A 23,532-nucleotide genomic window follows, 5' to 3' on the forward strand; every position below is an offset into this window, starting at 1 on the left:
ACCTCACTTCCTTCACATACTATTTGTTAGAAGTAAGTCACTACATACAGTGACACTCAAGAGAGGGCAATTAGACTCGAGTGGAAGAGAGGACTATGAAATAATTTGTGGATATATTTTATGATCACTACTGTTCACCACTCTTTGGACAAATAATTAACATTTTTCCGCATATGCAAAATACACTCACCCCCTCCCAAGACTCCCCCAAAAGTCTCATCCCTTTAGAGCAACAACTTCACATCCAGGATGTTGTGATCTAAATAGATCCATGTACAGATGAAACTTCTTGGGGACAGTTCCTTAAGCACAATCCTTTGAGTACAATTTCTCCCAGTGTGAAGACCTGTGAACTAAAAAGACAAATTATCTGCCCCACACATACACAAAATACAATGGTAGGACAGGCAGAGGAAAACTGCTGTAACACCATCTTGTACAAAATTTAAAAATATGGGAACAACAATGGAGTCAACTGATCCAAAGTAATTCTGAAATCAAAGTAGAAACATCTTCCAAGTTGCTTGAAAAGAATTTAGGATCTAGAAATAATTCTCCATAGTTCTTGGCTCTGGCCTTGGAGATTTGGGCTCTCTTTTCTGAGTCACCCTTCCATTTTATAAAAAGTAGCCCATATTCACACACATGTGTATAGTTGTTTTCACCTGCTTCCTACCAGTAGAATCTTTGGATCTAAAGAGCTACTCTTCAATCCAAGTTGGTGATACTTCTGCCAAATTAGTTCCTTTGAAAACACTGTGAGAGGGGGCACTTGGGTGGCTAAGTTGGGGGGAGTGTCTGACTTCGGCTTGGGTCATGATCTCACAGTTCCTGAGTTCCAGCCCTGAATTGCGCTCTCTGCTGTCAGCACAGAGCCTGCTTCGGGTGGTCTGTCCCCCCTGGCCCTCTACTTCTCCCACACTCACGCTCCCTCAAAAAATAAATAAAACCTTTAAGAAAAGAGAAGAAAAGAGAAGAGAAGAGAAGAGAAGAGAAGAGAAGAGAAGAGAAGAGAAGAGAGAAAAGAGAGAAAAGAGAGAAAAGAGAGAAAAGAGAGAAAAGAGAGAAAAGAGAAAAGAGAAAAGAGAAAGAAAAGAAAAGAAAAGAAAAGAAAAGAAAAGAAAAGAAAAGAAAAGAAAAGAAAAGAAAAGAAAAGAAAAGAAAACACAACAAAACACTGTAGGGGATGTCTAGGTGGCTCAGTAGATTAAGTGTCCAACTTCGGGCTCAGGTCATGATCTCACAGTTCGTGAGTTCGAGCCCTACATAGGGCTCTGCGCTGACAGTTTGGAGCCTGCTGCAAATTCTCTGTCTCCCTCTCTCTCTTTCTCTCTGTCCCTCCTTCATTTGCCCTCTCTCTCAAAAATAAATAAACATTTAAAAAAAAAAAAGGGAAAATACTGTGGGTCTCTTGGGATTCTTATTGGGGTTCACACATTTGACAAAAAAGAGCAGTCACAAATCTGAGATAAACTCTTCTCTACTATAAATTCCTACTAAGGGACATCCTTAATCTGTTTAATTAGCCCTATGACTTTGATTGAAAAGTTCTTGGAGGCATACCTTAGATATGTCTGAGATCTTAACAGAGGACTGTATGTCACACATTTAGCTTCATCATCTTTAGATAAAGCTATTCTGAGAGTGCCCTGGATTTGACCTTTGCCTGGATGCCATTTCCTCATCTCAGCACAGTGGGACATACTGAGAGGATGAGAATTTCAAACCATCGGGTCCTGGCTCCATATTGTTTAGGAGCCCTTTCTTCTCTTCTCTCCTGTTTTACCATAAGCCTAAAGAAGAAACCAAGCAACAGTTTTAAACTTTTGCTTAAAAATCTCCTTAGCTGTGTCACCTAGCTCATTAGATACATTTTCTAAAGGACCCACATTACTGAAGGTGACAGTGTTGCTAAACTGTCTGCCACTGTATAACAAAGATACCCTTTCTTCCAGTTTCTAATATGATTTTATTTTCATTTAAGCCTTCACTGGCAGTCTCTTCAAACACCTGACATTAAGCTTCCATCTACTGACCAAGTTCAGTCTATCCCACATTTTAAAGTATTTGCTATGGCAGCACCCCATTTGGGGGTACCTAAATCTGTATTAGTAAAAAATTATTCCCAAAGTTCAAGGCTTCAATTAACACTTAACATTAATTTTATAGTTTCTGTAAGTCAGGAATTCAGAAACAGTTTAATTGTTAACTTAACAGGTTCTAGCTCACAGTCTCCAATGAAGTTACAGTGAAGTTATAGTCTTCTAAAGGCTTGTCTAGGCGGTAAATGACCTGCTTCCTAGGTGGCTCACTAATATCGTTACTATCACAAGACTTCAGTTCCTCACCACATGGGCATCTCCACTGAGTTGCTGAGCGTCCTCATGACATGACAATTGTCATTTTCTAGTACAGATAAACCAAGAAAACTGGAAAGAAGCTGCCTTGGAAGTCACGCCTTATGTGATTTCTACCATAGTTTTTTTTTTTTTTTTAAATTTTTTTTAATGTTTAATTTTTGAGAGACAGAGAGAGAGAGTGAGCACGAGAGGGGCAGAGAGAGAAGGAGACACAGAATCTGAAGCAGGTTCCAGACTTTGAGCTGTCAGCACAGAGACCAATGCAGGGCTCAAACCCACGAACCATGAGATCATGACCTGAGCTGAAGTCTTAACTGACTGAGCCCCCCAGGCACCCCTACCATAGTTCCTTTGTTAACAAACAACTAAGTATAAAGGACACTCTGGGGGAGGAGAATTAGATTCCATCAAAGGGAAAAGAATTTAAGAATTTGTTTTTAAAATACCACAGTAAGTAAAATCAAGAATTAAAACTTGAGGGGGCACCTGGGTGGCTCAGTCAGTTGAGTGTCTGGCTCTTGGTTTCAGCTCAGGTCATAATCGCAGGGTTTGCGGGTTCCAGCCCTACATTGGGCTCTGGGCTGACAGTGGAGAGACTGCTTGGGATTCTTTCTCCCCCTCTCTCCGACCCTCCTGCACTCTCTCTCTCTCAAAATAAGTAAATAAACTTTAAAGAAAATTAAAAGAAAAAAATTAAAACAATACAAAAATTGCTCCTAGTAAAATTACATTTAAGTGGAAGCCTATTACTACAGTCTCCAGTGACATTGTGTATTTTCTATTTTATTATGAAAATAAAAATCAAGCAAGTGTGTCTAACAAAGTTAAAATATAAATAACTCTTTTAGGGTGTGTATGTAACATGTTGGATTGAGAGCACTGGAGATATGTGACTACAAAGTAGAGATCCCAAGGAGCTAACAGAAGAACTACTCTTGCTGCTTTTTGTTATATAGTAATTTTCTTTACCAGCCTCCTCCTATTCCTTTTTTTAAACATTTTTTAAAATATTTGTTTATTTCTGAGAGAGAGACAGACAGAGTATGCAGAGGAGGGGCAGACAGAGGAGACACAGAATCTGAAGCAGGCTCCAGGCTCTGAGTTGTCAGCACAGAGCCCGACGCGGGACTCAAACTCACAAACTGAAATCATGACGTGAGCCGAAGTCAGACGCTTAACCAACTGAGACATCCAGGCGCCCCAAGCCTCCTCCTATTTCTAACTTTTTACTATTTTGTCTGCTTCAATGATAAATTTATTATTTCTCATTCGTATCTTCCCCATTTTTTACTCCATACCAAAGCCCTGACATTTATAGTACTAACAGCAAATGAGAGTATGAAAACAATAGTTTTTACCAAACACACTGACTGTTATATGCACAAAGTAGTGCAAACAATTATGTCCTGTAGCAGTTTTTCCTTTACATAAAGCTATATACAGAAATGAAGTGAAACCAAATCAGAAGAATATTAACGGGTACCTGGGTGGCTCAGTTAACCGTCTGACTCTTGGTTTCAGCTCAGGTCATGATCTCACAGTTTGTGAGATCAAGCACTGCATCAGGCTCTGTGCTAACAGTGTGGAGCCTAGTTGGGATTCTCTCTCTCCCCCTCTCTCAAAATAAACAAATAAACTTAAAAAAAAAAAAGAATACTACAATAACAGCCATTATGTAATGGACAGTGTTGGTATGTGAAAATCTACTTTTCTGAAATTGAATTTTAACCAAATTTACTTTCATCATAGGAGGCAATCCAGAAAATGTTTCTCTATTTCCAGCCCCATATTTTGATTGATACCAGAACAAAATGGAACTTTGTTAAAACACTTAAGTAAAAACTATTATTTTCATCTTATTACTTATTTCTTATATCTAATTAACTGCAACTCACTGTGTTTTTAAAATAATAAATAACCATCAATAAAATAAACAGATTCATATATTTAAACACACAAAAGAACTCTAAAATGTACAACAGGGGGATCGGTAATTATGATACATCTACCAAAAACAAATTACATAAAAATAAAAACATTAAAAATTATAAACTTCTAAAAGTACTTAAGGACACAGAAAATATTATCAAATATTTAAGTGACAAAAAAAGACTATAGTATAATGGTATCACAATTAACACATGTGAATATACATTTATGTGTATGGAAAAAATCCCAGTCTATATGACAAATGTATGGTAGTTAATGTGGATGGTAGCTAATGTGGATGGCAGCATATTTATGTTTTTTCCTCTAAATTTTGCTATATTTCTCAACATTTCCAAAATAAAAATTTTTATTTTCTTACTATAAATGCACATAAAACATTTTGCAATGTCTTTAGGTCACAACTATTTTTACAGTAATATGAATGATTATTAATACAAGGTATACATACAAATTTGGGTTTACTGTTCTAACGTTGTTGTGAAGTATTAATATCTATTGTATCAAACTTGAAAAATATGGAAAAGTACTAAAAAGGAAGCCATATAGCTCAGAATCCCACAATCCAAAAGTAACAAAACATTTAACATTTTAGTGAGTAGTGATAACAACCATATAATTTTTATATTTTTATTAATCAATATATTGAAAGCAACTTAATAAATAATATTTAATGGTTGCATGACAAAGATATACTTTTTATTAATTCAGATTCTCCTATTTAAATAACTTATTTTTTATTAATATTTTAAATACACCCCAAGATCTATGTATAAAAAAATCTTTGTGTATCTCTATTCCTTAGTATAAATCACTGGAAATTGGTTCACTAGATCAACAGGCATTCATGTTTCTGTTTTTAAGGCTTTTTAATACATATTACCAAACCGCCTTCTACAAAGGATCAACCAATCTACATTTTCTCCAGCAAGGCATCAATTTGGTCAATCTCACCAACAGACACAGTATGGGAGAGTGTCAATTTCTACCTGCTGATTACCACTGTTCATATATGCTCATTAACAATTTGTAACTCCTTTTCTGTGAATTCTTTATGTAAGTACCTTGCCTATATGTGATGGTTAATTTTATCTGTCAACTTGGCGAAGCTACAGTGCCAAGCTGTTGGTCAAACCAGTCTAAATGTTGTGAAGGTATTTTCAGATGTGACTAACATTTAAATCAGTATATTCTGAGTAAAGGAAATTATCCTCCATAAAGCAGACAGGTCTCATTACAAAAAGACTTAAAGACTGAGATTGGTCACTGCAAAGATGAAGGAAGTCTGACATGAGAATGCCTTCCAACTCAAAATTGAAACGTCAAAGTGTGTAAGAATTGCCATGCATGCCTGTCTGTGCATTTATGACTTGCCAGTCCCCACAATCACTGAGCCAATTCCTTTAAAGACAAACCAAAAAAACCAGCCACCACCACCAACAAATCAACCAAAAGAAAGTGAATAAAAACAAACTTTCTTTCTATAATACATGCATACATACACACACACACACACTCCCAGACATCATATTGTTTCTGTTTCTCTGTACTTGGTGACAAAAGAGTGTCTTAGAAATTTTCTTAGAAATTAATGTAAGTTGTCCATTTATTAAAGTTAGTGACTTCCTCCATATCCTTTATGTTCAGAAATTCCTTTTGGGGCACCTAGGTGGCTCAGTCAGTTGAGTGTCCAACTTACAATTTCGGCCCAGGTCATAATCTCACGGTTCGTGGGTTCAAGCCCCATGCTGTGCTCCACACGGACAGTGTAGAGCTTTCTTGGGATTCTCTCTTCTGTCTCTCTCTCGGCCCCTCCCCCACTCAGTGTGCAGATGCTCTCACTCTCTCTCAAAATAAATAAAGAAAAACATTAAAAAAAATTCTTCTCAAGGCAAACTACTTACTTGTAAGTCATCTTCTACTCCTTCAGCTTCATTTTTAAATGTTGGGCATCCTAAGAAAACAGGGAGAAGTTAATTAAGCAAAGAGTTTTTGTCTTAGGATTTAGTATTATTGACTAATTAATTAAATCATTATAATAGTGTAGAACTGATCAGAGATCACTCTGGGCTGCCTGGCAACAAGTCAGATGTTGGCCACTGATACCGGCCCCTTTGTTAGTAGAACAGAGAATGAGGGATTGTTTACCTCTTCTACAGGTATTATTTCCAGTTATTTACTCAAGTGCTATTTTCTGTGAAAGCGTACTATCTGTAGCAAGTCCTACACCTGATTTTTCTTAAGTGCTCAAAATGATAGGCAGTATATATGGAATACACTCCTCTAGTGTTTAGATGATACCCACATATGTTTGATTCAATTTTCTAAATACTCTTAACCAGAAAACAGTAATTAGTATCCAAAATGAGGATTTTAGTTGCTTTCATTAAGAAAGAAAACAAATAAGCCATAAACCACTATAGACAGCCAATGGCCAATTGTTGCTATTGATCTTTGTAAATCAGTGTCTCTGTCTAAATTTTCACGGTGTTCAAAGAGTGCCTTTAGTTTTAATAAATTAATAAAGAATGACATCTTAACAAAGTATTCCGAGTTTATGCTACCTTGTGAGACACAGTTAGCATGGAGATGAGGAGAAATCTGTCCTTTGGAAAGGATTGCATAGTTTATTCCTATTGTCATGGAAGGCTAAGTAAGAAAAATTTAATGAGATTGCTGAAAGTCTATACAGTGGCTGGCAATAATGCTAACCCTCAGTATACCTTTAAAAATGTTCAAAAATAATGAGACAGACTGAGTACTGTAGTCTATTCCACTTGGCTAGAAGTTTGTAAGCTCCTCCACATTTTTAAACTGTCTTTTAAAACATGAAACCCAATTTATTTGATCCTAGGGAAAGAAATATGCTTTTATGGAGACATGAGTACAGGCCCAAAAGTAACAATAATTTAGGGAATGCAAACTGGTACAGTCACTGTGGAAAACAGTATGGAAGTTCTCAAAAACATTAAAAATAGAACTACTTTATGATCTAATAATCACACTACGAGGTATTTATACAAAATGTACAAAAACAGTAATTCGAAGGGACACATGCAGCCCTGTGTTTACTGCAGCATTATTTACAATGGCCAAATTATGTAAGCATCCCACATGTCTGTCCGCCAATAGATGAATGGATAAAGAAGAGGTGGTACATATACACAATGGAATATTATTCAGCCACAAAGAACGAAATCTTGCCATTTGCAACAACATGGATGGAGCCAGAGAGTATATAATGCTAAGCAAAATCAGTCAGTCAGAGAATGACAAATACCGTATGATTTCACTCATATGTCAAATTTAAGAAACAAAACAAATGAGCAAAGGAAAGAAAACAGAGAGACAGGAGTGCTTGGGTGGCTTAGTCTGTTAAACATCTGACTCCTGCTCAGGTCATGATCTCACGGTTCATGGAGTTGAGCCCTGCATCAGACTCTATGCTGATGCTTGGAGCCTGGAGCCTGCTTCAGATTCTGTGTCTCCCTCTCTCTCTGCCCCTCCCCGACTCACGCTCGTTTGCTCGCTCTCTCTCTCTTGAAAATAAACATTAAAAAAAATTAAAAGAAAAAGAAAAAGAGGGAGAGAAACCAAGAATCAGACCCTTAACTATAAAGAACAAACTGATGGCCAACACAGGGGAGTTGGATGGGGGAATGAGCCAAATAGGTGATGGGGATTAAAGAGTACACTTATGATGAGCACTGAGTAAAGTACAGAATTGTTGAGTCACTATATTGTACACCTGAAAATAATATAACGTTGTATGTTAACTATACTGGAATTAAAACAAAAAGCTTAGTTATAAAAAAGTAAATCATAAATTCCAGCAGCCATGGATAATCGGTTATCTTTTTAACGTACTGGTTCTTGAACACTAAATATCAGAATCAATTGGAAAAAATTTACAAAATATACTGGTGGTACAATATATTTCCAAACCAATAATGTCAGAATCTGGGGGATGAGGCATAGGGTATCAAGTATTTTTATTTCGAAGTTTCTTGCAGTGGTTTCAGAACCACAACCACTGCTAGAGAATCTTGGAATCTTTTTTCCCCCCTCTCAATTCATAATATAATAATTTCACAATTCCTCATCACATTTGAAATGGATAGGAACTTTAAAAAAATGCCCCGCCTCCCCTCTCTAGACAGAATGATTCAAGTGGTCTCGAGTGGGGACCAGTTATTCTATTTTTCAAAGTGTCCCAGATGATTCAAATGTGCAGCCAATACTGAGAATACTGATCTAATTTTTTTAATGTTTTAATTATTTGAGAGAGAGAGAGAGAGAGAGAGAGAGAGAGAGAGAGAACCAGTGGGAGATGGGCAGAGAGAGAAGGAAGACACAGAATCCGCGAAGCAGACTCCAGGTTCTGAGCTGTCAGCACAAAACCCGACGTGGGGCTTGAACTTGTGAACCACGACATCATGACCTGAGCCAGAGTCGGACGCTTAACTGACTGAGCCATCCAAGGACCCCAAAATACTGATCTAGAATGAATTTTAGATTCTTGTAATAAAGATAAAATGACTGCTACTATTCTGTGGAAGTTTTTCTGAACTGGAAATCACTGACTGGACCAATCTCTAATCTTTTAGAATAGCTGAATGAATGATTTATTTACAACTTCATACGCTATCAGTACAGACTTGTACTAAGCATTTCCATGCTCTTGCCTATGGTCAGTCTCATAATTCATTCATTTCTTCTGAATTTTTCTACCAAAATGCCATCTTCAAAATATACAAATCACAATGCTAATATATTTTGATTCAGTTATATTATATAGAAAGTAATTTCTATTTGTAGAGACAATTTTCCTTCTTAATTAGAAAAACAAATCAATTATAATTATAATTTATATTATAATTATAATCATATAATTATCTTAATTATAATTTCGTTAAAGGGAAGAAATGGGCTTTAAAGTGATTTATTTTTGCTTAATTAAGCAGAGGCCAGTCTTACATGTAAATACATTCTTCTTCCCTTTAAAACCTGCAAGCTTTAGGGGTGTCTGGGTGGCTCAGGTGGTTAAGCAACCAACTCTTTGATTTCGGCTCAGGTCACGATCTCATGGTTTATGAGGTCAAGCCACACGTTGGGCTCTGCACTGACAGCGTGGAGCCTGCCTGAGATTTTCTCTCTCTTCCCCTCTCCCACTCATGCTCTCTCTCTCTCTCTCTCTCTCTCTCTGCCTCTCAAAAGAAATAAGTAAACTTAAAAAAAAATAATAAAATAAAACCTGCAAGCCTTAGAGTTAATCATCTTAACAAACTGGCAAAATATGCAAAGGGATAGATGGAGCTGTGGTCTCTACCAATTCTCAATTATGAAACCAGATAAAGAGTTAAGAACAGTTTTAAGAAGGGGTTTTTGCCACAGAAAAAAATAAGAGTCTACATATAAAAAAAGAGAAAATTTCTAATAACCAAATACAATCGAACACTGTCCTTGAACACTGCAGGGGTGAGGGACACCAACCCCAGTTCACCCCCGACAATGTAGTTGAAAATCTACATGTAACTTTTGACTCCCCCAACATTTAACTACTAATAGTCTATTGTTGACCGGAGGCATTACCAATAACATAAATAGTTGATCAACACATACTCTGTATGTTATATGTATTATACACTGTATTCTTAGAATAAAATAAAATAGGGGCGCCTGGGTGGCGCAGTCGGTTAAGCGTCCGACTTCAGCCAGGTCACGATCTCGCGGTCCGTGAGTTCGAGCCCCGCGTCAGGCTCTGGGCTGATGGCTCGGAGCCTGGAGCCTGTTTCCGATTCTGTGTCTCCCTCTCTCTCTGCCCCTCCCCCGTTCATGCTCTGTCTCTCTCTGTCCAAAAATAAATAAAAAACGTTGAAAAAAAAAAAAAAAGAATAAAATAAAATAGAGGACAGAAAATGTTACCAAGCAAATCATAAGGAAGAGGAAATACATTTATGGTACTGTATTGTAAAAAAATCCACATATAGTGGGCCACCACCATTGAAACCATGTTATTCAAAGGTTAACCATAATTGATTATTAGAAATTTTTGCTTTTTTATAACCCAAACAAGGATATGACTGATGTAACAACACACAAGGATTCTAAATGTTCTAACTGTTCTCCTCTTCTTTATGCTCTTACTTAAAAACATCTGAATTATATGATGGCTGCTACTGATGGCTTCAAGACAATGCATGTAATTGGTATATATATTACAATGTGACAAATATAAAACATTTAAAAACCCATTATTCTATCTTTGCCTACAGTGAGCTTTCAAAGTTAATCAATCACCTATCACAAAAGCGGACTTGCTTCAAGTCACTCTATTATATGTGATAAACAAAATAAGGAAATAGTCGAGAAAACCTACCTTGAGAAATATCCTCTATAGCTCTTCGAATGCCTCTATCAAAAGCCCTAGCATCAGCAGGACTTTGAAAGGTAAGGCCAAATTTCTTATCATCAATCTTCCAGTGGTGAAATGTTGGGGTGACCTTATTGTAAATGAGGTCTTTTTTAAGCATACATTCCAAAACCACCTGCCAAAAGGTAAATGCCAAAGATTACTATACATTTATCAAATCTTCTCATGTAGCTCTTAATTCAAAAACGAGGTAAGAATAAGAAATAAAAAAAAGTAAATAAAATGAAACCTGCAAGCCTTTGCTGTATTTTAGTAAATTCATTTCTCCCCTTTATTAAAATAGAGGTCTTGCTACTTAATCTACTTCATAGAATCACTCGATACAGAAAAGAAATGGGATTAAAGGGGATTCTGGGAAGATGGCAAAGTAAGAAGGAATCTTTCGTCCTACCTAGACAATAATTACACTGGCAGAAATCTGTCTGATATAACTATGTTGAACTCTGAAGTCTGTTGAAGGTGAAGGCTTGTAACTCCCAAGGGAAGCCATGGCCAGTAAACTGTGCTCAATTCTGATCAATCTCTGCTATGAGTACAGTAGCCACTACCCATACCCCGTGGCAGGAATTGTGCACATGTTCCTGGAGCAGCTTGCATACAAATTTCAGGAGCCAGGTTGCATAAAAAGAATCCTGTCCCCCAAATACCAGAAATCCATGCTCTGATTACCGATGGCTGGCTGATTAGAGAGGTGTAGACAAAGAGGAAAACACCCATAGTTGTTATACCTTCTCTTACTGTTCCAAGTTCTTCCTCAACAGAATAAAGTCATGTCCAGGTTATTTAAAGGATCAGCATCCTTTTTTATTCATCATTTTTTACTTTTTCCCATTTGGGGTACCAGATACTAAAGACTAGGACATTCAAGAATAATTGTATTCATGGGGAAAATTAGAAAGTGACTATGCATACCCAGAGAAATACTCAGAAAAGATACACAAAGACCTAAGTTTACACTTCAGGCAGATTCCCAGCATAGAGACAACCCACAACAATACAACAGCAGCAGCAGCAGCAGCAGCAGCAGCGGCAGGAGCAGCAATTCTTGGGGAATGGGGACAATCTAATTTCCAGAGTTACCACATTAATAGATTCAAATACTCAGTGTTTAACAAAAAAACTCAAGGCACACAAGAAAATAGTAAATTAATTTTTTTTCCTTTTCTCAATGAAAGGAAAAAAGAAAATCAACAGACACTGTCCCTAAAAAAGGCCTGATGGCAGATCTATTAGACAAAAACTTAAAAAAAAACAAACAAACCTCTCTTAAGGATGATTGAAGAACTAAATGAAGATATGGAGAAAGTTAAGAAAACAGTGTACAAACAAAAATGAAAGTATCAATAAAGAGAGAGAAACCTAAAAAGAAACTAAGAAGAAATTCTGGGGCTGAAATAAAAAATTCACTACAGAGATTTAAAAGCAGATTTGAGCAGGTGGAAAAAGTATCTGCGAACTTGAAAACAGGACAATAGAAATTACTGAATCTGAAGAACAGAAAGAAAAAACATTAAAGAAATGCAAACAGCTTAAGGGACCCAGAGGACACCATCAAGAGGACCGACCTACACATCATAGGACCTGTAGAAACAAGAAAGGGAAAGGGGCAGAGAGAATATCTGAAGAAACAACAGTTTTAAAACTTCATAGGTACAATGGAAGACATCAATATAAGCATCTGACAAGCTCAACAAACTCCAAATAAGATGAATTCAAAACAGAGCCACACAGAGACACAGAATCTTGAAAGTAGCAAGAGAGATGCGGACAGTCACTTTCAAATGATCCTAAATAAAAACAGCAGCAGATTTCTCTTCAGAAACTTTGAGGGTCAGAAGATAGTGGGCAGATATGATCAAAGTACTGTAAGAAAAGAGGGTCAAAAAAGAATACTTTATCTGGCAAAACTGTCCTTCGAAAGATAAAAATTAAGACATTCACAAATAAACAAAAGCTGAGAGAATGGGTTACTACTGGATTTGCCCTGCAAAAAAAGTTCAAGGACGTCCTACATAGTGAAATGAAATAACACTAGACAGTAACTTGAAGCTGTATGGAGAAATAAAGATCTCAGTGAGTTAAGTGCAGGAGCATTTATAAAAGCAGTAAAATTGTAACACTGGTTTTTAACTGCAGTTTTTCTTTTCTGTAAGATTTAAGAGACTAACACATTTAAAGAAAAAAGCAATTAGGAAAAAGCTAAGTATTATTGTAATTGTAACCTTGGTTTGTAACCCCAAATATTGTTTTCTACAAAATATAAGAGACTAATGCATTTAAAAGACGCATTAGGAACATCTAGGTGGCTCAGTCATAGGTGAATGTCCAACTCTTGATTTTGGCTCAGATCATAATCCCAGGGTCATGGGATTAAGCCCCATGTCGGGCTCCATGCTGGAGTGGAGCCTGCTTAAGATTCTATTCTCTCTCTCTCCCTCTCACACTCCCTTGCTCACACTCTATCTCTTAAAAGAAAAAAAGCTTTTTATTTTGATGAGGTACCAATAGTTCATTTTTGCTTTTGTTTCCCTTGCCTCAGGAGATGTGTTGAGTAAGAAATTGCTGTGGCTGGGATCAAAGAGGTTTTTGCCTGCTTTCTCCTCTAGGATTCTGATGGCTTCCTGTCTTACATTGAGGTCTTTCATCCATTTTGAGTTTATTTTTGTGTATGGGCTAAGAAAGTGGTCCAGGTTCATTCTTCTGCATGTCGCTGTCCAGTGTTCCCAGCACCACTTGCTGAAGAGACCGTCTCTATTCCATTGGATATTCTTTCCGGCTTTGTCAAAGATTAGGTGGCCATACATTTGTGGGTCCATTTCCGGGTTCTCTATTCTGTTCCACTGATATGAGTGTCTGTTTGGGTGCCAAAATCTATAAAGAACCTATCAAACTCAACACCCAAAAAAGAAATAATCCAGTGAAGAAATGGGCAAAAGACAGGACTAAACATGTTTCCAAAGAAGACATCCAGATGGCAAACAGACACATGAAAAGATCCTCAACATCATTCATCATCAGGGAAACATAAACCAAAACCACAATGAGATACCACCTCACACCTGTCAGAATTGCTAACGTTAACAGCCCAGGCAACAAAAGATGTTGGCGAGGATGTGGAGAAAGAGGATCTCTTTTGCACTGCTGGTGGGAATGCAAGCTGGTGCAGCCACTCTGGAAAACGGTATGGAGGTTCCTCAAAAAATTAAAGATAGAACTACCCTATGACCCAGCAATTGCACTACTAGGTATTTATCCAAGGGATACAGTTATGCTGTTTCAAAGGGGCACATGCACCCCAATGTTTATAGCAGCACTATCGACAATAGCCAAAGTATGGAAAGAACCCAAATGTCCACAGATGGAGGAATGGATAAAGAAGATGCGGTATATATATAGAACGGAGTATTAGTCGGCAATCAGAACGAAATCTTGACATTTGCAGCTACATGGATGGAACTAGAGGGTATTATGCTAAACGAAATTAGTCAGTCAGAGAAAGACATCTTATGACTTCACTCATATGAGAAATTTAAGATACAAAACAGATGAACATAAGGGAAGCAAAAATAATACCAAAACAGGGAGGGGGACAAAACATAAGAGACTCATAAATATAGAGAACAAACAGAGGGTTGCTGGAGGGGTTGTGGGAGGAGGGATGGGCTAAAGGGGTAAGGGGCATTAAGGAATCTACTCCCAAAATCATTGTTGCACTATATGCTAACTTGAATGTAAATAAAAAAATAAAAAATAATAATTAAAAGAAACACAGGGGTAGTGGAACAATATAAAATGTAATACATTAATGTGGTAGAAAAAAATAAAAGTATTTTATCATGAATAAAAGCATGAGTTTATACTTCTGGGCATTCAATTTATATAGATAAAATTCTGTGACATCAACAACCGAAAGGGGTGAGGACAAAGCTGTAAAGGAGCAGAGTATTTTTGTATGTTATTAAATTTAAGCTGGTATAAATTCAGGTTAGAGTGTTAAAACTTGAAGATACGAAATGTAATCTCCATGGTAACCACAAAGTAATAGCTATAGAATATACATGAAAGTAATTTAAACATTTCACAACAATCAATGCAAACATAAACAAAGACAGAAATGCAAGAAATGAGAGATAAAATGCTGTAAGACACATAAAAACAGCACAGTGACAGAAGTCCCTCCTTATGACCAATCATTTTTATTATTATTATTATTATTATTATTATTATTGGTTTATTTATTTTTGAGAGAGAAAGAGAGAGAGAGTGAAAGCAGGGGAAGGGCAGAGAGGGACAGAGGATTGGAAGCAGGCTTGTGTGAGCAGCAGCCAAGTCCTATGAGGAGCCTGAATTAACAAACTGTGAGATCATGACCTGAGTCAAAGCCTAACTCTCAACCAACTGAGCTGAGCCACTGGGGTTCCCCTAATCAATCATTTTAAATGTAAATATATTTAATTCTCCAATTACAATGACAGAGATTGGCAGAGTAGGAAAAAAAGCACATAATCTAACTATGTGCTTTTTTTTTGTTTTTTAAATAATTTCTAGGCCCAACGTGGGCCTTAAACTCATGATGCCAACCAAGATAAAGAGTTACACGCATGCTCTACTGACTGAGCCAGCCAAGGCACCCTCAACTAGGTGATTTCTCTAAGACACTTACCTTAAATCCAAAGATACAAATAGGTTAGGGTGCCTGAGTGGCTCACCTGGTTAAGTGTCTGGCCCTAGATTTCTGTTCAGGTCATGATCTCATGGTTTGTCGGTTCGAACCTCACATCAGGCTCTGTGCTGGCAGTGCAGAGCCTGGTTGGGATTCTCTCTCTCCCTCTCCCTTTTTCTTTGCCCCTTCCCCCCACGTGCTCCCCCTCTCTCTTTCTCAAAAATAGATAAACTATAAAATCAAATTTTTTTTTAAAACTTCAAAGATACAAATTGATTCAAAGTCAAAGGATGGAAAAAGACATCCCATGAAAATAATAAGCAAAAGAGAGCAGGGGTAGCTATACCAATATCAGACAAAAGACTTTAAATCAAAAAGGTTATAAGAGACGAAAGAGGACATTATATATTAATAAAAGGTTCTAGAGAGCAAGAAGATGTAACAGTAAACATTTATGCACATTATGACAGACAATAAAATATATGAAGCAAAAATGGACAGAACTGAAGGAAGAAATAGACAACTCCACAAAAATAGTTTTTCACAGAGATTTCAACAATTTACTCTTAATAAATAGAACAACTAGACAGAAAATAAGTAAGGAAATAGAAGACTTAACATAATAAACCAACTAGACCTAAAAGACATATATGAAACTCTACCCAACAATAGAATATACAGCCTTCGACATACACATGGAACATTTTTCAGGGCAGACCATATGCTAGGCCACAAATTAAATGTCAATATATTAAAAAATATAGATATCAGCGGCGCCTGGGTGGCTCAGTCGGTTGAGCATCCGACTTCAGCTCAGGTCATGATCTCACAGTCTGTGAGTTTGAGCCCCATGTCGGGCTCTGTGCTAACAGCTCAGAACCTGGAGCCTGCTTCGGATTCTGTGTCTCCCTCTCTCTCTGCCCCTCCCCCGCTCATGCTCTATCAAAAATAAATAAACATTAAAAAAAATTTTTTTAAATATAGATATCATACAAAGTATCTTCCCTGGCCACAAAGAAATGAAGTTAGAAATCAATAACAAAAGGAAAACTAGAAAAAAAATCCACAAAACTCTGGAAATTAAAAACTCACTTTTAAGCAACCAATTTATCAAAGAAGAAATCAAAGGAAATTTCAAAATACTTACAGAATGAAAAGAAAAACAGCACAGCATATCAAAACTTATGGTTGGGGGGGGGGTGCCTGGGTACCTCAGTCAGTTAAGCATCTAACTCTTGATTTCAGCTCAGGTCAAGATCTCATGGTTTGTGAGTTTGAGCCCTATTTTGGGCTCCAGGCTGACCATGTGGAGCATGCTCAGGATTCTCTATCTCCCTCTCTCTACGTTTATCTCTTTGTCTTTCAAAAAAATAAATACACTTAAAAAAATAAAAATAAATAAAAGGCATTTTAATTTAAAAAACATAAAACTTATGGGATGCAGTAAAAGCAGGGCTAAGGAGGAAATGCATAGCTATAAACATACTGAAACAGAAGAAAGATTTCAAATCAACAACATAACTGTACAACTTAACGAACTGGAAAAGAATAACAAACTAAACCCAAACCTAGCAGAAGGAAAAAAAATAATAAAGATCAGAACAGATATAAACAAAATAGAAAAATGAAGAAAAAAAACCCAGAAAAATCAATGAAACCAAAAGTTGGTTTTCCAAAAAGATTTAAAAATGTAACAAATCTTTAGGTACGCTAAGAAAAAAAAGAGAAAAGATGCAAGTTACAAATATCAGAAATGAAAGTAGAGACATTACTACCAGTGCTATAGTAATAAAAAGGATTATCAGTGAGTATGAACAATTGTACACCAACAAAGTGGAAAACCTAGATTAAATGGATAAATTACTAGAAACATAAAATAGATCGGGAATAAGTCAGAAACAAATAGTAGAAAATCTCAACAGACCAGTAAGTAGTAAAAAGACTGAATCAGTAATCAAAAATCTTTCAACAAAGAAAAACCCTAGACCTGATGGCTTCTCTGGTGAATTATACAAAAAATTTTAAAGAACAAATACCAATACTTCTCAAACTTTTCAAAAAAATTCTAGCTCATCGTATGAAGACAGCATTACTCCAATATCAAAGCCAGACAGTCACTACAAAAGAATTATAGACCGACATCCATTATGAACAATGACTCAAAAATCCTCAATCAATATTGGCAAACCAAATTCACCATTAAGTGGAATATATATACTATGACCAAATGGGATTTATTTCTGGAATGCAAGGACAGTTCAACATATGAAAATTGATCAGTATACCACATGAACAGAATGAAAGGGGGAAAAAAAACACATGATCACCTCAACTGATGTGAAAAAGGTTTCTGACAAAATTCAGTTATCTTTTCATGATAAAAAACACTCAATGTATCAGGACTAGAAGGAAACTACCTCAACATATTTGACAATAGTGCCAACAACATTCGCTGGGGGAAAGGAGTCTTTTCAACAAATGACGATACATTGGGAACACTAGATATCCACAAGCACAGGAATGAAGTTGGACCTCTACCTAACATGAAATTAACTCAAAATGGATCAAGGACCTAAATATGACCTAAAACAATAAAGCTCTTAAAAGAAAACATAGGACAAAAACCTCATGACATTAGATTTGGCAATGATTTCTTGGATATGACACCAAATGCAGAAGTAACAAAAGAACAAATGGTGTACCACTGCATACTTCTTCCCAACTCCATATGCAGCGATTTCATATTGATTGAAATCAGCCACTGTGGGAGTTATGAAAATACTATATATCACTGCCCTCCCTCCAACCCCTGATGGAGAGCTGTTAAACCTTTATCAGCACAGCACTGAATATAATGATTTTTGATAGTAAGTCTTGTTAAATCTGGAATAAGTGACTAAGAAGGTGGCTAAATTCTGTACTGTCTGGTTAGAGGCAAAGTAATGAAATTGTCTCAAGGGTTCTGTTTCCTATAATTTGATCATTCTACATGTATTCAAAAAGGATTAACTTTTTTTGAGTTTTCATGTGTTAGCACTTTGCTATGGCATTTTACAGAGATTTACTGTTTGCCTATATGGAAAAAAACAAGTCTGGTACTATAGTTATAACATGAAAATATTACTAAATTAAATCTTAGTAATGAATACTGAATAATTTAATAATTAATTAATTCATTAATTTAATAATGAATATTCCTGACTAACTCCTCTCTTAAAGTTTCCAAAGATTTTTTTCCAACTATTTTATCTCGGATAAATAAAATCTACACTCATCTTTACCACTTGTTTACAAATGGCATCTATTTTTTAGAGGCTCCCAAAACACACAGAAAAATTAGTTTAAAATGTTTTAAAATACACTAGGAAAAAAGGAAGGATAATAAACTAGCTCTTTTAACTTACACAAGTACCTATACAAGAATGTGTTCCACCTAAAAGTCATGTAAATATTGAGCCTACACATCATACCAACTGGTACAAAAACAACATGGCTACTAATATAAACTAGTCATGATGCATGTTATTAACTTTTATCTGTAAAATATTAGGAAAAAATATTTTATTGTTTGTATTATATATTTAATGTAGCATCAACATAACTACCCTTTAGGAAAAGGCTACTATGTTAATAGCTATTCTTAATTTAGGGACATGCCTGAGACAGAAAAAGTCAGTTACTCTATGGGCACAACTACCCACTGTTTTTGTAGGTAGTTTAAAAAATATGCTCTTAAAACATTCTGTATCATTCAACATTTACATTAATTCTAAAGCCTCTGTGTGCAAAATAGAACAATTTCTCATCTAAGTCACACAATATTAGAAAGTTATTTTGCTTTTGACTTTAAGTAGCATTAAAAAATAAATGTACTTTCATCATATTAAGGCCAACATAAAGCACACTCTAATTAACCAACAGGGACAACAACTGTCCACCTGAAATTAAAAACAACAACAACAACAAAAAACATCGGGGCACCTGGGTGGCTCAGTCGGTTAAGCATCTGACTCTTGATTTCAGCTCAAGATCATGATCTCACGATTTGTGAGACAGAGCCCCAAGCAGGCTTCTGCACTGACAGTGAGGAGCCTGCTTGGCATTCTCTCTCTCGTTCTCTCCCTGCCCCTCCCTGTTCGTGCTCTCTCTCTCTCTCTCTCTCTCTCCAAATAAATATTTTGGAAAAAAAAATCACTGGAATTAAGAGCCATTAAAAAAAGAAAGGTAGGTCAAACGATGTCTCAAGAGAATTTTACCCATCATGTGAACAATACCAAGTCAGCATTCCTGAAAAACAAAAATAATTTTAAGGTCTGAAAGGATTCTTAAAATGTAGTGAATCCTGCTGACTCTCCCCTTCTGCTGCCCCTTCTCAACTGTATCAGAACAATGTGTTCTGACTTTAGCCCACAGCATATATTAATTCTATATCTTAAGATAACAGTAATACTAATAGTAATAGGCATATAGGAAGCAAATTCAATGGTCACCATTTCATAACTAACATAATTAGCAAATAAAGTGAGGAAAACAGCAATTTTATTTTTGCCAATAGATTACAATTAATCAATCCAACATTATCAGGTGAATTATTTACTTTGTAGGAAAAATAAGATAATGGGATTATTTCTGACCAAAAGAGAGTTGAATCTATTAATTACCAATATAGCAAATTAAAAGGTACTCACTCTGTAGGCCTAAAACAGAATTCTCCAAAAATACGTGACCCACACTCACTCTTAGAGCTTCTTTGTAAGAGAAAATCTGATATAAAATGAAATGAATAATTCTAAATTCTGTTAAGACTATACTAAAAGCAGTTCCAAGAATAAGAATATAATCTTAAAAATAATCTACATATAGTTGTTAAACTTGAAATCATCTCTAATTAATTCTAATTAATAGTTTAGTCTTCTTTCTGGTGTTAGAGTTCTGGAAGGATGTGAATTTCATCAGACCTCCACTGTAACCACAAAGGACACCAAATTAGAAAGTAAAGATAAGTTTAAAAGTAGATTAGTGGCCCTGCCCTCTTATCTACCCCTCCCAAGTAGACTATATTAATAAACAGAAAAGATATCAAGAGTGTTAACAGCAATCGTCAAGTGACTATTAAATGTAAGATCGATTCAACAAGAGTAACTATAAAAGATGATGTTGCAAAGTAATTTGACATCAATAACCTTTAACCGATCCATTAAGGATTTGGCTAGTTAACAAAGAAGAATAAATTGGAGTCTTGTTTTAGAATCAGCACTAGCACTAGAACTTTTTGAACTTTTGATCACCTTCAAGTATATTGGGACTAGAAATGAAGCTTTCTTATAAACTAAAAAACAAATGTGTAATTAAAATTTTTTTAACTAGAAAGAGCAACAAATTCAAAACCACATAAATGTTTGTAATGACTCCTTCAAAAAAAGAAAGAAAGAACTTTCAGACTTACATATACCAACAGACCTGACCAAGTATGAAAAGAATATAATTGCTGCAAATAGACTGGCTGAAGCCAGCTTCAGGAAGGTGACTATAATAACAAAGGAGAAAATATACAACAATGTAGGCGTCTCTGGTAGAAAAGCTTTGCATTCCAATACAGATCTAAACAGATCTAAGTGGGTTGAGACATACAAGTCTAACTTCTTTTCTAGCTAAATAAATACTTTTGGAACCATAAATATTTAATAGGATTTTTAAGTCTTCCAATCTGGTGGGAACAAAAAAGAACAAATATTCTTTCTCTTTCTTCTTATTAAGGCTTTTATTTATTCCATTTATATATATGTTAATTATGAAAAAAAATAGAGATGAACAGGTGAACGCTGAATTTAAGAAAAGTAAACTACTGTTAGCATAAATATATTAAAATCCAATACAGATGAAGAGAGACAAGAGAAGTGATTTCCCTATACTGCCAGGTTATGAGTTCAAAGAGAAAGGAAAGAAAAATGGTTAATGAGAATCCATATTTACAAGAGTATCCAAAATAAAATGATTAAGTTATAGGGGACACCTCGGTAGCTTGGTCAGTTAAGGGCCAGACTCTTGATTTCTGCTCAAGTCATGATCTTGCGGTGTTAAGATCGAACTCCATGCTGAGCGTGGAGCCTGCTTAAAACTTTCTCGGGCCACCTGGGTGGCTCAGCTGCTTGGGCTTCCAACCAGCTCAAGTCATCATCTCACAGTTTGTGAATTTGAGGGAGTGTGGCTTCAGGCTCTGGCGCTGGCAGTGGGGAGCCTGGCTTGGATCCTCGGTCTCCTCCTCTCTGTCCCTCCCTCATTTGTTCGTTTTTTCTCTTTCTCTCAAAAATAAATAAAACATTTAAAAATTATTTAAAAAAAGATTTTCTCTCTCTCATTCATGAATAAACAAACAAAATGACTAAGGTATGAACAGGAGCCAGAAGAGGATACATACACTTCCCAGGAAGGAAAATGTTAGTACTGTGTAGGAAGAATTTGGTACAGTAATTAACTAATTAATCTTGTGGGCTATGTAGCTAAGACTAGCTGGGTCTCATCCAGTCTCCACCACTCAGTATGCATCTGGTTTTGAGATTTTTACTTATTTCACTTATACATGCAGAGTACTCAAATAGTGCCTGATACATACATACAGAGTACTCAAAATAGTGCCTGACACACAGCAAACCCTCAATAGTATTAGTAATAGTGATGTTGGTCATCAGGTGACCCACTAATTCATAAAACAACAGTTGTTATGAGAAACTGGGAGATCATTAATTGTGCGAAGAGACCTTTTTTGAATACAGGAGGAGGAGATTTTTGATGATAAATAAAGGTACTCTCAGGACCTCAAAAGAGCTTATGAATAAAGTCAGTAAAGCTAAAGTTAACAGATTCCAAAGGCAGTGAAAAATTTCGATCTCCAATGTTTTTCCTTCTTCTGAAAAAAATTCTAGGGTATTTTATAGACGGGAAAAAAGGGAAATGCCACAATCACTAAATAATTAAAACATCTGAAGATATATTCCAAGTTATTTGGGGAAATATAGAGCAAAACTCCCATTGTAATATTACTGAACTGTTTGCCAGAAGTACTTAAAATAAACCGAGTCAAAAATGGGTACAAGTGCATTTTTGTTTCATTAATAACAACTAATAATTTGGGAGAGCAGAGTAAAATTAAATACGTATTTTCAAACTACTATGTACTTTATTATAGTTGTTACCTTACAAATAGATAATTACATGTTTACAGACTGTGTTATCTAGGAAGTAGTCTAGTTGTAACTAGATATAAATTTTTTCACTAGTAACTTTCTGAAATATCTTGGACTCCAAGGAAAAATCATTTCATTTTTTGGAATAAAAATGCCAAATTCAAATTCAATTACTTCATAACTGAAAATCAATAATTGGTATCTCAAATAGTTGCTTCATATTATGATGATGTTTAGTTTTCTGGATGATATAAAAGCTAGTATCCTTTATGAAAGACACCAAGAAATATGAAACTGTATTATCAAATACAAAATTTTGCTAATTATCCATTAATACAAATTTGTGTTTAATGCTATGGTCTGAGCTGAGTCAATTTTAGACACTCTTAAAAGGGAATAGAAGGAACAATGCGCTGTTTTTCACATAACAGCAGTTCAGCTACAACAGACGGGAGGGAGCCAGTACTCTTTCAATACATGTATGTCATAAAGGAGAGACTGAGGAACTGCTCCAGATTAAAGGAGAATAAAGACACGTGACAGCTAAATGCTATGTGATCTTGTATTGAAGGAGCAGAAATGTTATAAGAACATTATTAAGACAGTTTACAAAACTCGAATATGGACTACAGATTAAAGTACCACATTTATGTTAAATTTCCTAAATAGGATAATTAAACTGTGATTATCTAAGAAAATATCCTTGTTCTTAGGAAAAATACATTGAAGTATTAAGAGGTCAGAATATATGCAATTTACCTCAAATAGTTCAAAAATAAATAAGTGTGTTTGTGTGCTGGGGAAGGAGAAAGAATAATAAACCAACATGGCAAAATGGTAAGAAAAATTAGTGTATTGGGGGGAAAAACTATATTTGAGTACAAGGTATACAAGAGATCTTATACTATTCTTGCTAAAAATTGATTCTTTGCAAATAAATGAAAT

The 23,532-nt window shown here is 35.7% G+C and overlaps 1 protein-coding gene across 2 annotated transcripts in view; it reads right to left on the reverse strand.

Annotated features, from left to right (window-relative positions):
• Positions 1-23,532, reverse strand: part of SPRED1 (sprouty related EVH1 domain containing 1) — a 137,182-nt gene that overhangs the window by 33,700 nt on the left and 79,950 nt on the right. For both annotated transcript variants that reach the window (XM_058738247.1, XM_058738246.1), the window contains exons 3-4: positions 10,687-10,855; positions 6,212-6,261 (exon numbers count right to left, since the gene is read on the reverse strand). In XM_058738247.1, the coding sequence (XP_058594230.1) occupies positions 6,212-6,261; positions 10,687-10,855 (219 nt within the window). The remainder of the gene's footprint in view (positions 1-6,211; positions 6,262-10,686; positions 10,856-23,532) is intronic.

Source organism: Neofelis nebulosa, chromosome 7 (assembly GCF_028018385.1).
Source record: "Neofelis nebulosa isolate mNeoNeb1 chromosome 7, mNeoNeb1.pri, whole genome shotgun sequence".
Lineage (NCBI taxonomy): Eukaryota > Metazoa > Chordata > Mammalia > Carnivora > Felidae > Neofelis > Neofelis nebulosa.